The following is a 16,585-nucleotide window of genomic DNA, read 5'->3' on the forward strand; positions in this document are numbered from 1 at the left end:
ACCATATAAGTCTGCCCAGCACTATCCCTGCCACCCACCACCGGCTCTGGCACAGACCGTATAAGTCTGCCCATTAAGTGTCTAGAACAGTATAATATACAAGTAATAGATTAAATTAAAGTATGATACAATAGGAGTGGAGGTACATAAGTGTTGCCATACTGGGACAGACCAAAGGTCCTTCAAGCCCAGCATCCTGGTTCCAACAGTGGCCAATCCAGGTCACAAATACCTGGCAAGATCCCAAAAAAGTACAAAACATTTTATGCTGCTTATCCCAGAAACAAGCAGTGGAGTTTCTCCAACTCCATCTTAATAATGGCTTACGGACTTCTTTTAGAAACCGATCTAACCTTTTTTAAACCCCGCAAAACTAACAGCTTTTACTACATTCTCTGGCAACGAATTCCAGAAATATTTTCTCCAATTTGTTTTAAATTTACTACTTTGTAACTTCATTGTGTGCCCCCTAGTGAAAAGGTAGTGTGCTATATCTACTGAATGCACGTGTGTTTTATGTTGAATGATTGTGAGTATGAGTATGTGCATGATAGAGGTATATAAAATAATGAGTGGAGTGGAACAGGTGGATGTGAAGCGTCTGTTCACGCTTTCCAAAAATACTAGGACTAGGGGGCATGCGATGAAACTACAGTGTAGTAAATTTAAAACAAATCGGAGAAAATTTTTCTTCACCCAACGTGTAATTAAACTCTGGAATTCGTTGCCGGAGAAAGTGGTGAAGGCGGTTAGCTTAGCAGAGTTTAAAAAGGGGTTGGACGGTTTCCTAAAGGACAAGTCCAAAACCGCTACTAAACGGACTTGGAAAACTCCAAAATTCCAGGAATAACATGTATAGAATGTTTGTACGTTTGGGAAGCTTGCCAGGTACCCTTGGCCTGGATTGGCCGCTGTCGTGGACAGGATGCTGGGCTCGATGGACCCTTGGTCTTTTCCCAGTATGGCATTACTTATGTACTTATGTACTTATGTGTATGACTGCAGGCATGTCTGGACATTTTGATACTGTTGGTGATTGAATGTCTGTGTGCTGTTCGTGTGTGTGTGTAAGAGTAAAGTGTGGTGACAGTCACATGATGGATATTGTGGTTAATGTGTTTCCAGCTTCCAATGAATTCAGTAAGCACTGCAGGGCCCTGGGGCAGAATGTTAACCTTTCAGAAGTCAGGGCACAGTCACACACAGGCAGGAAAATAGCTACTGAACCTGAATGTAAGTCACCTTGAACTAATGCTGAAAAGACCCAGGATAAATCCAGAAAGGGGAGGGCAATGCATTTGACACATCGCTTTTCTGTGGTACAGTCAAAGCAGTTTAGATGATATATGCAGGTACTTTCTCTGTCTCTAGGGAAAGGAAACTGGGACTTGATATACTGCCTTTCTGAGGTTTTCGCAACTACATTTTAAGCGGTTTACATATATTCAGGAACTTATTTTGTATCAGAGACAATGGAGGGTTAAGTGACTTGCCCACAGTCACAAGGAGCTGCAGTGGGAATTGAACCCAGTTCCCCAGAATCAAAGTCTGCTGCACTAACCACTAGGCTACTCCTCCACTAGCAACATTCCATGTAGAAGCCTGCAGGACGTCAGACTCATAGAAACGGAAGCCTGCGCGGCCGCGTTGCTGATCTGCAAGGGCAGGCTTCTACATGGAATGTTGCTAGTGGAATAGCAACATTAACAGTCCATCTATAATCTCCAATAGTAGCAACATTCCATGTAGAATCTCAAATACAGAAAGGGAACTGGGACTTGATATACCGCCTTTCTGAGGTTTTTGCAACTACATTCAAAGCGGTTTACATATATTCAGGTACTTATTTTGTACCAGGGGCAATGGAGGGTTAAGTGACTTGCCCAGAGTCACAAGGAGCTGCAGTGGGAATCGAACTCAGTTCCCCAGGATCAAAGTCCACTGCATTAACCACTAGGCTTTTAAAGTCTGTTTTAAAGTCTGTTTTGTGCCCAGGGTCACAAGGATCCGCAGTGGTAATTGAGCCTAGTTCTTTATTTACAGATACATGATTTTCTGTTGTTGTCTGTCTGTACCATTCTGAATAAGCAGATGTAATCCCCTCCTATCAGCAGCTGGAGGTAGAGAAAAACTGATATTTTCCGGTGAAACACTGGTATAACCTGCTGGTGCTCAGTGGAAAACTTTAGTATTTTCTCTATTTCTAGCAGATGGTAGGTTGTTCAGGCTGGTGCTTCTAGTCCCTGCCCTAGCACCCTTCTCTGCTGGCCGCAGCCGCTTCCAGATTGCTGGTTCCTGGCCGGACCTGGTTGAACACGGAGCATAGCCCGTTGCCCCCAGTCATACTTCTTAGCGTTCACTAGGTGAAGCTTTGGCTCAGCCCTGCCCTGGGCAGCTGTATTTTGCATTGGCTTTACTATAGCTGGTGATAAAGGCATGTACCAATTATATTTGATTATCTTTGGTCAAAATAGATTTCATTTGTTGTAACATACTCAGGTAGTAAAAACAAGATTTCACAATTGTAACTTATGTGCAACTTGAATTTCAAAGTCCTGTTCACCTCCTGTGGGGGGGTTTCATTGGACTTTCCAGAGAGGGTGGTAATTACCACTGATTCAAGTATCCTTGAATGGGGCTGCTGGAAGCTTCTTGGTCCATCATCTGCCTGGAGATTCAGGTTGGGTACCACAGCGGTAGGCTACATCAACAAGCAAGGTGGTACCAGGAGCTATTTCCTGTTAGATCTGTAGGAATGAGAGCTGTGGTGACTGCATTCCAGGTCATTCTGGACCAGTGGAGGTCTCTGATGTTCAGGCTGATGGCTACTCGCTCCAATACCAAGATGGAGCATTTCTTCAACCGCAAGAGGGAGGCAGCCTCGCAAGTGATAGGTGCCTTGATTCAACCATGGCCAGCAGATCAGACCCTGTATGTCTTTCTGTGACCTCTGATAGTATGATTCTTGCCCAGAATTGCATGGCATTCTCATGCAGGCCTGCTGGTGACCTTGGATTAGCCCCATTGGCCATGGTATGTGGACCTAGTGCGGGTGTTGGTGGCCGAACCACTCCAGCTACCCAAGAGTCATGGTCTTCTACATTAGGGTCCGGTGGAAATGGAAGATCTGGATCCTTTTTGGCTTATAGTTTGGCCCTTGAAATGAGGTGTTTAGCCAGGTGGGGTTTCTCCCCAGCTGTGGTCTCTACGTTGCTTAGGTCCCAGAAGTCTTCTGCATCCCTGGCTTATGTGTGGGTTTGGAAGGTTTTTAAGGATTAGTGTGCTGGGCATGATTGTCTGGAAGGCACAGATTCCTGATATTTTGTGTGTCTTGCAACAGGGCCTGGATCAGTGTCTGGCACTCAGCTCCCTAAGGGTCCAGGTGACTGCCCTTACCAGTTTTCGGGGCAGGGTGAGGGGCCTCTCCCTGTCAATGCATGGGGAGGTGGCCTGGATTTTGAAGAGGTGGTGCATTTGCATCCTCCAGTGTGACCTTCCTTTCTCTCATGGGTCCTGAATCTGATCTTCCATTCTCTCTCCGGAGCTCCCTTTCAGCCTTTGCGGTTGGCCTTCATTAAGGACCTCATTCTCAAGACAGTTTTCTTGTCGCAATTACCTCAGCTAGGAGGGTATGGGAGATGCAGGCTCTAACTTATTGGGACCTGTACCTCTCCTTTTCGGAAGACTCAGTGTTGGTTTGCGCCAGTCTTCCTTTCTTCCCAAGGTGAATTCTCCATTCCATGTGAATCAGGAGGTCTGTTTGTCCTTTTTGTTGAAGAGGCCTCCGATCCTTTGGCTCAGAGACTACACAAGCTGGACTTTCGGTGAATGTCGCTGTGTTACCTGGCGAGACGAGCTCTCTTTGTCCTTTTCCATTGCCCTTGGAAGGGCCAGGCTGAGTCCAAGGCCACCGTTGTGAGATGCATCAAGACAGCTATTGAGAACTCCTTCATTTGTAAGAATCCTCAGGTGCCTCCAGGGTTGACAGCACACTCCATGCAAGCACAGGTGGTGATCTGGGTGGAGACCTGGAGGAAATCTGTTGGGTGGCCTCATGGTCCTTGCTCCATCCCTTTGTGAAGCATTACAGGCGGGACATGCTGGCCAGGGCAGTCAATAGGGAGGCTTTGTCTTCCAAACTAATTAACAACAAGAAGTCTCTCCAAACAACAATTGCCAACATTAGGTGAATTGTACATATAAAAGGAAGAAAAGGATCTCAGAAACCACAGGGACAATAATCTCAATTGCTGCTTTGTCAGTGCATTTTATCTAGCGAAAAAGGTGTTGGTACTCAAATGCTAGGCCACCCTTCATGGGTGGGGTGATCACTGAAGGACCCACCCCACAATAGCCAGGGCCCCTGCAACCAGTTACAGAATCTATGACAAGGCAGAATTGGTGTGTAGAGCCTGAGCTCTTTCATTAAAACTTGGGGACCATGGGTCAAGTTTAGCAGACAATGGAAAAGGTGCCGGTACTCAAATGCCAGGCCATCCTTCAGGATGGGGTGATCACTGAGGGACCCATCCTACAACAGCCAGGCCCCCTGCAACCAGTCACAGAATCTATGACAAGGCAGAATTGGTGTGTAGAGCCTGAGCTCTTTCATTAAAACTTGGGGATCCATGGGTCAATTTTAGCAAACAATAAAAAAGGTGCCGGTACTCAGTACCCCCAAGTACCCCCTCAAAAAAAGCCCTGTGCTTTGTCCTATTTACAGGTTCCAGTTTCTATCATTGATCCTAAAAAACCTCCAACAACCTAAATACGTTTTTTTTTTCTTTCTGCAGTTTAAGATACAAAAAAAATTCAATTCTCACACAAACATGTACTATATGCCTGAATTTTTCAAACAAACACATTTTTGTTACATACATAAATTTTTCTATCAAATTTTTAACACATTTTGGCATTGTACCTTATGCATCCTGAAATATTTAACCAAATATATCGTAAAAAATTTGATAACAGCAGCCAGCTTTAAGTTTTTTTGCATGCCAACAGCTTAGCTTAATTGCTTAATTTGAAGAGTTTAATAATAGCCGCTGGCTTTAAACTTTTAAAGTGGAGGAGTGGCCTAGTGGTTAGTGCAGTGGAACATGGAATGTTGCTACTATTGGAGATTCTAGATGGAATGTTGCTACTATTCGAGATTGTGTTGCTACTATTGGAGATTCTAGATGGAATGTTGCTACTATTGGAGATTCTGTTGCTACTATTTGAGTTTCTAAATGGAATGTTGCTACTATTGAGATTCTGTTGCTACTATTTGAGATTCTACATGGCATGTTGCTAGTGGAGGAGTAGCCTAGTGGTTAGAGCACTGGTCTTGCAATCCAGAGGTGGCCAGTTCAAATCCCACTGCTGCTTCTTGTGATCTTGAGCAAGTCACTTAACCCTCCATTGCCTCAGGTACAAACTTAGAGAAATATCCAGAGTACCTGAATGTAACTCACCTTGCGCTACTACTGAATGTGAGCAAAATCTAAATTAAAAAAATATATAAATAAATAACAGCAGCCAGCACTTAGCTTTAATTGCCAACGGAACTCGCTTCGCTGAACTTCACAGCTTCATCAGGGACCACTCATATATATAGCAGCCAAAGTACTGTGAACAAATGCACACAGTCAGCATCTTACAAAATTAGAAAAACCTAACCAAATATACTAACGGGGCAAATTGTTTACCTCGTTCTAATTCAAAATGACACCTGCTCAATTTACAAACGCTGACGCATGTGCATATTTTTATATTCAAATGATGTCATACATGGATACATAAGTATTGCCATCCTGGGACAGACTGAAGAAAGGTCCATCAAGCCCAGCATCCAGTTTCTAACAGTGGCCAATCCAGGTCACAAGTACCTGGCAAGATCCCAAAACAGTACAATACATTTTATGCTGCTTATCCCAGAAATAAGCAGTGGATTCCATTTTAATAATGGCTTATGGATTTTTACTTTAGAAAGACATCCAAACCTTTTTTTAAACCCCACTAAGCTAACTGCTTTTACCACATTCTCTGGCAACAAATTCTAGAATTTAATTACACGTTGAGTGAAAAAATATTTTCTCTGATTCGTGCATTGGTGTCTCTAATGCATGGCTTTGTGCAAGAAAACCTTTTTCTATATTGTTCTCCCACAAAATTATTCATAGCCGTTGTGCAGAACCCTTGCCAATGTCTGTTCACTTTTGCTGCATTGGCTCCTTTATGGACATATGGGCTTAACTACTACTACTTAACATTTCTAAAGCGCTACTAGGGTTACGCAGCGCTGTACAATTTAACATGGAAGGACAGTCCCTGCTCAAGGAGCTTACAATCTAAAAGACAGGTGTACAATCTAGAGACAAGTGTACAATCTAAAAGACAAGTGTAGAGTCAATCTGATAGGGCATACTATATTTCCCGAAAGGTTAGGTGCCGAAGGCAGCATTGAAGAGGTGAGTTTTAAGCAGAGATTTGAAGATGGGTAGGGAGGGGGCTTGGCGTAGGGGTTGAGGAAGATTGTTCCAGGCATAGGGTGAGGCAAGGCAGAATGAGCGGAGCCTGGAGTTGGCAGTGGTGGAGAAGGGTACTGAAAGGAGGGATTTGTCCTGGGAGCGGAGGTTACGGGCGGGAACATAGGGGGAGATGAGGGTAGAGAGGTAGTGAGGAGCCGCAGACCGGGTGCATTTGTAGGTAAGAAGGAGAAGCTTGAATTGAATGCGGTATCTGATCGGAAGCCAGTGAAGTGACTTGAGGAGAGGGGTGATATGAGTATATCGGTTCTGGCGGAATATAAGACGTGCAGCAGCGTTCTGAACGGATTGAAGGGGGGATAGATGGCTACGTGGGAGGCCGGTGAGGAGTAGGTTGCAGTAGTCATTGAGGTTGAAGGAGGATGTTAGGGTGAGGAACTTAGAAGCGTTAGAGTTGGAAGGGTCATCAACGTGAATGTTAAAGTCTCCGAGAATGAGGGACGGAGATGAGGGTTCAAGAAAGACAGAGAGCCACGCATCAAAGTCAGTGAGGAAGGAAGAGAAGGATTTTTCAGGGGGGCGGTAGATGACTGCGACTCTGAGTGGGAGCGGGTAGAATAGGCGGATGGAGTGGGCTTCAAAGGATGAGAAGCAGTGGGACTGCGGTAGGGGGAGGGGTTGGAAACTACAGGAGGGCGAGAGTAGCAGCCCAACGCCTCCACCGCGGCCAATTGGGCGGGGAGTGTGGGAGAAGAGATAACCTCCGTGGCAGAGGGCCGCGACTGAGGCCGAGTCTTCCGGGGAGATCCAGGTTTCGGTAAGGGCGAGCAGTTGAAGGGAGCGAGAGATGAAGAGATCGTGAGTGAAGGGCAGTTTGTTACAGACTGAGTGGGCATTCCACAGGGCGCATGAGAAGGGGAGGGAAGAGGGGGGGAGAAGGGGAATAGAGACCAGATTGGAGCCGTACTGAGGGGTGGTGACCTTAGCCTGGACCTTTCTTTTGTCCTGCAAGTCTCCCCCTGCTCCTTGACACTTACTGTTTATTTGGAGCTGGTATCCTGTACCATGAGCATTTATTCCCATCTACATAAGATCTCTCCCCCCCCCACCCCCCAACAACACACTTGGTCTGGTTTTTGCAGGGTTGAGCCTGGTCTGGGAGCCATTCCCAATTTCCTTTCCAGAACCCTAAAATCAACCCTCTTGTATAATGACTAATAATGCCTTCTTTGTTCTGTGAATACTCCACAGCATCCCGTGGCTGGAATTGAATTCAGGGCTCCACTCGCTGTGTTTTTACGGACATCCGGTTTTCACTGACAGACAGCGGGTAACCCTGAGTCTGGGCTGTGAAACCTGGCTTTGAGACCCGACTCCCACTCTGGAATCTGGGGCGATTGTAACGAGGTTTTTTCTGTGATTAGGAGGGAAACTGGTAAGATACAAGGGGACATTTTCAAACTTCCCACCAGTTTTCTAAGCAAAAGTACCTACATACCCATGGCAGGTATTTTCATTTAACCTGCTTTTTACTCTTCCCCTTCCCCTCCAATATTTTCCAGAGAGGCGCAGTGCCCCCTTGGGTGCACGGAGCCGAAGATAACATGGCGCCGTGCACCGAGGGGGCATGCGCGCTCAGGCCAGCGGGGTGCCCAGGACAGGTACTAGGTGTTCGCGTGCCCGACGCGAAAGGGGCACCCCGCTGGGAGAAGGAGGAGAGAAAAACGGGGTATAAAAGCCCCGGGGAGGAGCCCGGACGCCCTCTTTCGTGTCTGGGCTCCCTGTTAGCTTTTCTCCTTTCTGCAGATGGTGATTCCTCCTCTTGGGCCCAGTTCTGACCACAGCAGCCTTCCTGGTTCTGTCCCCTCCTCCTGGTCGCAGCAATGGCTGCTCCTTCCTGGCTGGGTCCTGGCTGCTGCTGCTCCTCACCAGGCCCTTGCCTTTCGCTCGTGACTTGTCCTCACACCTCCAGTCCCACGCATCAGCCGCGGCTTCTCCTCACGTCTTGCTGAGCTTGGATTTTCTAAGCACTAATGTATGTGTGGCTGGTTCATTTATTTATTGAAACCATCATGTCCTTCCGTTCGGGACCAGCCAGCTAGGACCAGTAGCGTACCCACTGCTGTCTTCATGAGATGTTCCTCTGTTCCCAGTACCCTGCTGCTATTTCTGCTCAGTAGCTTTACTCTAACCCTGAAGATTGTTCACGCGTGTTGAAGATGTGACTTTAGGGCTCCTGGAGTGTTGTTCCATGCAGACCTGCCAGACTTGTTCATGAGACACAAGGACTCTGGAGGAGAGAAGAAATGGAAATAAGATATGGGTGTTTCATTTCCTCTGATACAAGAAGCAAAACCTTTCAGGTGGGAAAGCAGCTCTAGAACCAAGAGATAATGTGGTGACACTCGAGGAAGTGACTTGGGAGCAGTGCATTTTTTCTAGCAAAAAAAGGTGCTGGTACTCAAATGCCAGGCCACCCTTCAGGGGTGGGGGTGATCACTGAGGGACCCACCCCACAATAGCCAGGCCCCCCTGCAACCAGTCACAGAATCTATGACAAGGCAGAATTGTTGTGTAGAACCTGAGCTCTTTCATTAAAGCTTGGAGACAATGGGTCAATTTTGGCAGACAATAGAAAAGGTGCCGGTACTCAGTACCCCCAAGTACCCCCTCAAAAAAAAAGCTCTGCTTGGTAGTAACATGAAATATTTCTTTATGGGAAGGGGGAGAGATGCATGGAACGCTTCCCAGGGAAACTGGCAGAGGCAAAATCTTTACTGGAGTAATAGAAAACCTAGATACTTAACTTTGAAGAAGTAAAGGGGGGGAAACGGGAAGTAAATCATCCTTTATTGTCCTTATGTGACATCAGACTGTGCTGTGACAGTTTTAGCTGAGGCTTCTCTGCTCTTGAATGCCATTCTACCCCTCTGCTTCCTTCCAGACCTGTAAGCCTTTCTCTCCCACACTGTACATGCCACCCAGGGAGCTCTGCGGTGGTGACATGAACCCCACAGTCCTGTGAGTATAGGGATGACGCTTGAAGTCTTGAATCCTGCCGGAGTGGGTTTCCATATTGGAGGCGGTGGCCAACCATGTGCACTGCAGAGGGGAGGATTTAGGAGGTCTGGGGAGCATTGCCAGTGTGCAGGATGGCAGACAGGACATGTCTCATGCTAGCTACAAGCCTGAAAGATGAGTGACAGTATTCTCCGTGGACAGCCCTGTCACTACAGCTTCAGTGATTGCCTTACACAGACCCCAGCAAAAGCTAAAGGGGACTTCCTTCCTTCCCCAAACGCAGAGGTGCCCTCTTCTGATGTGAGTACTGAGCAGGACAGGGCGTTTCCTTACCATTCTCCTTCAGTAAAAGATTTCACTCTCCAAGGACACATGTCCCAGCTCCATAGCTAGAATGTCCGGGGGAGTGGGAAATCTGACTGAATGACCACCACAGGCAGAGAAGTTTGAATGCTCACTCTTCCCTTTCATTACCCCTCCCTCTCCCCTACTCCTCCCCAGATGCACTCTGCTGATTGCTCACAGGGGACAGAGGGACACGTGCTGAGAGGAGATAATTCTTGGATGCCATACACTCTTACTAATGCAAGTCCGCACTTTGCTGCTTCAGCACTGAGCCTCTGAGAGCTGGAGGGCAGAGCAGCCCTTCGGTGCTATAAGCTAATCATTGCAGTAAAACTTGACATAACAACTGGAGTCTTCTCAGCCTCTCTCAGCAGCAACCACTGCAGGAAAGGGTGTGGGGTGATCTCATCTCCTGCAGTCCCTGCCTCTCCCAGCAGGAGGCACTGTAAGGAAGGATGCAACAGCTGTGGTGTGAGGGAGCTCACAGCTCCCGCAGCCCCTGTCTCTCCCAGCAGGAGGCACCGTAAGGAATGATGCAGGGGCACGGAAATGAGAGGGTCATGGGCGGTTTGGAGCGGATCGCGAGCATTGTTTTGGGATATACGTGTGCAATTAGAAATACATCAGAATCAACACGATCTTATCTAAACCTGCACTAAACAAGCTGCAAAGGACTTAAATACAAAACAACTTACGCATCTAGTTTTTCCTACATCAGCACACAACTGTGGAACGCATTACCAAAAGCCTTGCAAACGACGCACGACCACCTAAACTTCCAGAAATCACTAAAAACCAACCTGTTTAAAAAGGCATACCCTACCGATCCAACTTAAATGCCTAATTTCTGCAACACAACCAAACTAAAGCACGTAATGGACATAGCACACCTCTTCCGTTCTCCGATTCCCTAATGTGGCTGTGCTCCGTGAACTTGATCTTACCACAACATCACTTTGTATTTGTTTACACCGGAGTCTGCAAACGCCTCTCCGGTACTATGTAAGCCACACTGAGCCTACAAATAGGTGGGAAAATGTGGGATATAAATGTAACAAATAAATTAATAAATTGTAGAATAAGGGGGGGATCTGTGCATAATTTTAGGCGGGGGCATTTGCACCACTTAGTTGGTGCAAATGGATGTGTCTAAATTTACATGCAACCCCCCCCCTCCCCCCAAGGACTTAAACGCTATTCTGTAAACCAGTGTGGCTTATAGAATAGTGAACAGCATTTTTTTCCTGCCCCAGTTATTTTTAGTTGCGATTTATAGAATTCACCCCCATGTGTGTTGTTATTTGAATATTTTTACTGCTGTGATTGTCTGTTGCCTAGGTTTGACTTACTCTTGCTGAACACCACCTTGGGTGAATTTCCTGAAAAAGGTGATAAATCAATAGCCTTTCAGAAAAGCTACTGGGGCAGCTTCCTGAAACCTTCCTGCTGTGTCTGATCAATTATGTTCGGCACTTGGGACCTGCTTCTTGGCTCTTGTTCAGATGTTCAGCAGAGAGCTGAAGTAGAGCAGTTTGAGAGCAGAGGAAGCTCAGTCAGTGGATAGGACAGGATATCTGATCAGATTCAGTGCACTAAGGTCCACTTCTGCTGAGTACAAGCTGAGATTTATATAAGAACATAAGTGTTGCCACACTGGGACAGACCGGAGGTCCTTCAAGCCCAGCATCCTGTTTCCAACAGTGGCCAATCCAGGTCACAAGTTCCCAATAGTAGCAACATTCCATGTAGAACCCCAAAGAATAGCAGTATTCTAGAATTCTAAAGAATAACAAGATTCCATGCAGAATTTCAAAGTGTAGCAACATTCCATGTGGAACCCCAAAGAGCAGAAAGATTCCATTCAGAATCCCAAGCACATAAGTACATAAGTGTTGCCACACTGGGACAGACAAAAGGTCCATCGAGCCCAGCATCCTGTTTCCAACAGTGGCCAATCCAGGTCACAAGTACCCAATAGTAGCAACATTCCATGTTGAACCCCAAAGAATAGCAAGATTCTAGAATTCTAAAGAATAACAAGATTCCATGCAGAATTTCAAAGTGTAGCAACATTCCATGTGGAACCCCAAAGAGTAGAAAGATGCCATTCAGAATCCCAAGCACATAAGTACTTAAGTGTTCTCACACTGGGACAAGCCCAGCATCCTGTTTCCAACCGTGGCCAATCTAGGTCACAAGTACCTGGCAAGATCCCAAAACAGTACAATTCATTTTATGCAGCTTATCCTAGAAATAAGCTGTGGATTTTCCCCAAGTCCATTTTAATAATGGTCTATGGAATTTTCTTTTAGGAAGCTGTCAAAACCTTTTTTTCTAAACCCCGTTAAGCTAACTGCTTTTACTATATTATGCTGCTTATCCTAGAGATAATCAAAAAATATAACCAAAAATGGCAACCCTCCACCACTTATAATTTGAACCATACACAACAAACTGTCAGTGGAGCAGCTCACACTTATTTATGTTTTAATGAGGGGATGTCTCATACTGTCACACAGGCACTTCTTTTTTGTGCTTCCTTAAAGCCTCAGCTTTAGTGACTCAGTTATAATCATCAACTACCCCCAACCACCCATAGTGCTGTCAACCACCTCAAAATCAGAGTTCTACAGTAAATTAATCCATATTTCAACTGTGCTTATATAACAAAAAATTCTTCTTTGGTTCATATCATTTTTTTGTAAATTTTTATGCACTATCGTTTGTAGCTTATATACAGAGCTTAAACCGGTGCAGAAACAATGTTTATACTTGTTAAGCAGGATCAATGTTTAGACTTATCTGGCTGAAAAACCCCCTGCTGCTTTATAATCTGTAGCTCATGCTGTGGATTCAGCCCTCCTGCATTGCTTAGATCTCACTTGTCAGCATTCCATTGAACAGCCGGTGAATGCTTTGTCCCTTGACAAAGCCAGGCACCGCGAAACAGGTACACAATTGAAGAACAGGGAGCAGGACCACAGAACATAAATAGGAATGGAGCTGTGGCAGACGCTGAACAATTTTCAGAGGACTGTGTTTGATTACAGGACCTGAGGCAGCATGATTTCACTAGAGCAGTGGCGTAGGAAGGGGGGGCGGTCTGCCCCGGGTGCACACCGCTGGGGGGTGTCGGCTCCGCGCTGGTGCACTGCCCTCTCTGCCCCGGAACAGGTTACTTCCTGTTCCGGGACAGAGAGAGAGCAGTGAACCAGCACGGAGCCTGCACACCCCAGCAACGTGCAGTCGGGGCGGATTGGCCCTCCCACCCGTCCCTCGCCGCAGGTATGCGCTCCGGGGGGGGGGAGGTATGTGCTCCGGGGGGGGTGCGCTCCAGCGGGAGGAGGGTGTGCCGTGCTGCACCCGGGGGGGGCGGGGTGTGCGCAGCGGCGACCCGCCCCGGGTGTCAGCTCCCCTCGCTATGGCTCTGCACTAGAGGCAGTTCTTCTCAGACAGATCTGATTGATTGATTTTGACGGGGTGACCAGAAAGTTGGACCAAGGGGGGAGCATTAGATGTGGTGTACTTAGATTTTAGCAAACCCTTCAACAAGGTTCCGCATAGATGACTAATAAATAAACCGAGTGCCCTCAGTAAGGGCCCTAAAGTGAGTGATTGGGTTAAGAACTTGCGGAGTGGAAGGTGGCAGAGGGCAGTGATAAATGAAGCTCACTCTGAGGAAAGGGATGTTATCAATATGCCTCAAGGTTCGGTTCTTGGGCAGTTCTTTTTTTTAACATTTTTGTAACTGATATTGCTGAAGGGCTTTGCGGATGATACCAAAAGCTGCAATAAGGTCCACGCTCTGTTGAGAAGGTACCTAACGAAGCTTGAAGAATGGTCCAGAATTTGGCAGCTAAGATTTAATGATAAAATAATGCAGGGTCGTACATATGGGCTGCAAAAGCCTGAGGGGCTGGTACATTTTAGGGGGTGATGAACTCTTGTGCGTGAAAGAGGTGGGACTTGGGCGTGATTGTAAGTGATGATGTTAAGGTGGCCAAACAGGTAGAAAAGGCAACAGTAAAATCTAGAAGGATTGTTGGGTGCATAGGGAAAGGAATGGCCTGTAGGAAAAAGGAGGTAATAATTTATTTATTTTTGTTACATTTGTACCCCGCGCTTTCCCACTCATGGCAGGCTCAATGCGGCAGGCCATGGAGGGTTAAGTGACTTGGCCAGAGTCACAAGGAGCTGCCTGTGCCGGGAATCGAACTCAGTTCCTCAGGACCAAAGTCCACCACCCTAACCACTAGGCCACTCCTTGTATAAGACTCTTGGTGAGACCTCATTCAGCGTACTGTGTACAATTCTAGAGATCACACCTTCAAAAACATATAAACAGGATGGAGTCGGTCCAGAGGGCAGCTACTAAAATGGTCAGTGGGCTTTGTCATAAAGTGTATGGAGATGGTGTATACTTTGTAAGAAGGCAGGAGAGGGGGACCCTCTTCGAAAACCCTCAGTTCCCAGCGATTGGCTCCTCCACTGGCTCCATTGGAGAGGGGGAGCCCAAAAAAACTCGTATGCCAGTTCTCGCACTTCCTCTGCGCTCTTATTGAGCACTGGGGTTCTCTTCCTATTTCTGAGATGAAAGAGCCCCCTATGAGCTCTGAACTGTTCAGGGCCACATCAACCACATAACACACCAATTCGGAGCTCCTCCTTCACAATCATCCTGCCCTCATTCCCATTGCTGGTTGCTGAATCCTCATACTGACTTGGCATAGTATCTTAAATTACTTGTTGCTGTAGTTGTCATTCAGACTTTTTACTTTAACACTGCTGGGCTGTGGTCGTTATATAGACTGGGATTCTGTATTTTTGAAGTTTGCATTGTTTGTTTCTTTGTTGCATTAAAGAAACTACACTCAGACTGTGTGTTGGCATCCCAGTGATCTGAGGTTACAATACTGCATATGTCTTATATTTGATTTTCAAATGCCCATCAGTTTGACATTCAGATTCACCTACGGTGTCGTCTCTACTGCAGACCCTGTTGGTCCTTAGATAAAAATAAATCTGTTCGGTGCTACTTCCTAGAGAGCGTATGTTTTCTTTCTCTTCCTTCACCTCCTGATAGGGCCAGACCCTCCTACCTCAGCACTTCAAGGGCCATAGGAACCAAAGCCACTAGGGCAGCTGGCTCGGCAGTCACCTTTATATGGCTGATGCATCCAAGAAGAAAGTGGAGCTACTTACCTGTAATGGAGGTTCTCTATGGACCGCAAGATGTGAGCCACACAAACCTCCCACCTCCCCTCTTTGGATGATCCGTTCCTAGCTAGAGATTGACTGAGGCAGGAAGTGGGGTTGCCTGGGCTCGCCTAGCAGAGATAGTCACTGCACATGCTCAAAGAGATCTTAAAAAAAAGATCTCCAAGGTATTGGAAAGCATTTCCATCCAGTGGAGCTGTTGGATGATGTCACATGTCTGTGGATGACTTATCCTGCTGTCCACAGAGAACCCTCATTACAGGTAAGTAACTCCACTTTTTCTAGAATTTTGTCATTCAGACATTCTTTTTGTTCTGTTTGGTGGATCTTCCAAGGGTTGGCGTCTAAAACTACTATTGCTTGTTGGATTAAGGAGGCAATTGGATCCAGAGTGGTTCCAGAAGGGATTAAAGCTTGTTGGGCAGACTGGATGGACCGTGCAGGTCTTTTTCTGCCATCATCTACTATGTTACTATGTTACCTGTGTTTATTATTAAACTGCACTGACCCCTTCTTCTCTCTTTGCACAGCTGTTGGTGATACCCTGCCATTTATCACGCTGTACTAACTTCTCCCCCTCTCTGCATGCCTGCTGATAATATTCTCCTATTTATTACACCTCTCTCTCTTTCTCTCTCTTTGTGTGTCTCTGCACAGCTGCTGGTGATATTCTGCCATTTATTACATGTCTCTCTCTCTCTGTTTCTGCACAGCTGTCAACATGATAGCATTTGGAGGAATCGCATCCAAGTTGCAGATTGAGCGGCTGAAAGCAGACGGGGTGGGACAGTTCAGTAATGCTGTGAAATATCTGAATCAGGATTATGAGAGCCTGAAGCAGCAGTGTCTGGAGAGTGGGACCCTCTTCGAAGACCCTCAGTTCCCAGCGATTGGCTCCTCCATTGGCTTTAAGGAACTGGGCCCCAGCTCAGGAAAAACACGAGGGGTGCACTGGCAACGCCCTTCTGTAAGTACCAGTCTGTTTTCAACTCTTTGCTCATGTTTCTAACTGGGTCCATTCTTGCCTCTGGTTCCAAACATATTGGGAAACAGGAGTCTTGGGTTAAATTCCCACTTGTGGGTCCTGGGGATCAGAGTCCTGCTAAAGAAGTTAAGATGAACTTAGACTCCTGGGAAGGGTAGCTTCAGTGTTCCATTTTGGGTGATCTTCAATTTTAGAACGAGGAAGATGGTTGTAAGAACAATTAGGGACATGAAGTGTTCTTATAGTGACCTCCCTGCAGTACTGGAGAGGGCCAAGAGCAAGGGATATAAAGCTGCATCCCAATCCCAAGGACCCTTCCCCCCTAGTATATATACTCTACTGAAGAGATCCTCTGTCCCAGGACTAAAACTCATGGCTTAGACATCCAATGCTTGATAAATGCAGATGATTTGGTCATGCTATCCCCCTCCTCAGAAGAGAATCATATCTACTAGAGACCTACAGCAAATCCTGAACCATCCTCTCTAACATTTAATGATCTCCCTAGGACTAAACTCAGTGACTCAGAAATCAAATGTTTGAA

At 46.4% G+C, this 16,585-nt stretch overlaps 1 protein-coding gene across 1 annotated transcript in view; it reads left to right on the plus strand.

The window, feature by feature from the left end:
* CAPN11 (calpain 11) overlaps nt 1–16,585 on the plus strand; it is a 159,938-nt gene that overhangs the window by 43,955 nt on the left and 99,398 nt on the right. Inside the window, exon 2 of the mRNA XM_030195746.1 lies at nt 15,770–16,023. Coding sequence (XP_030051606.1) covers nt 15,778–16,023 — 246 coding nt within the window. The 5' untranslated portion in view covers nt 15,770–15,777. The remainder of the gene's footprint in view (nt 1–15,769; nt 16,024–16,585) is intronic.

Source organism: Microcaecilia unicolor, chromosome 3, assembly GCF_901765095.1.
Source record: "Microcaecilia unicolor chromosome 3, aMicUni1.1, whole genome shotgun sequence".
NCBI classification, from domain to species: domain Eukaryota; kingdom Metazoa; phylum Chordata; class Amphibia; order Gymnophiona; family Siphonopidae; genus Microcaecilia; species Microcaecilia unicolor.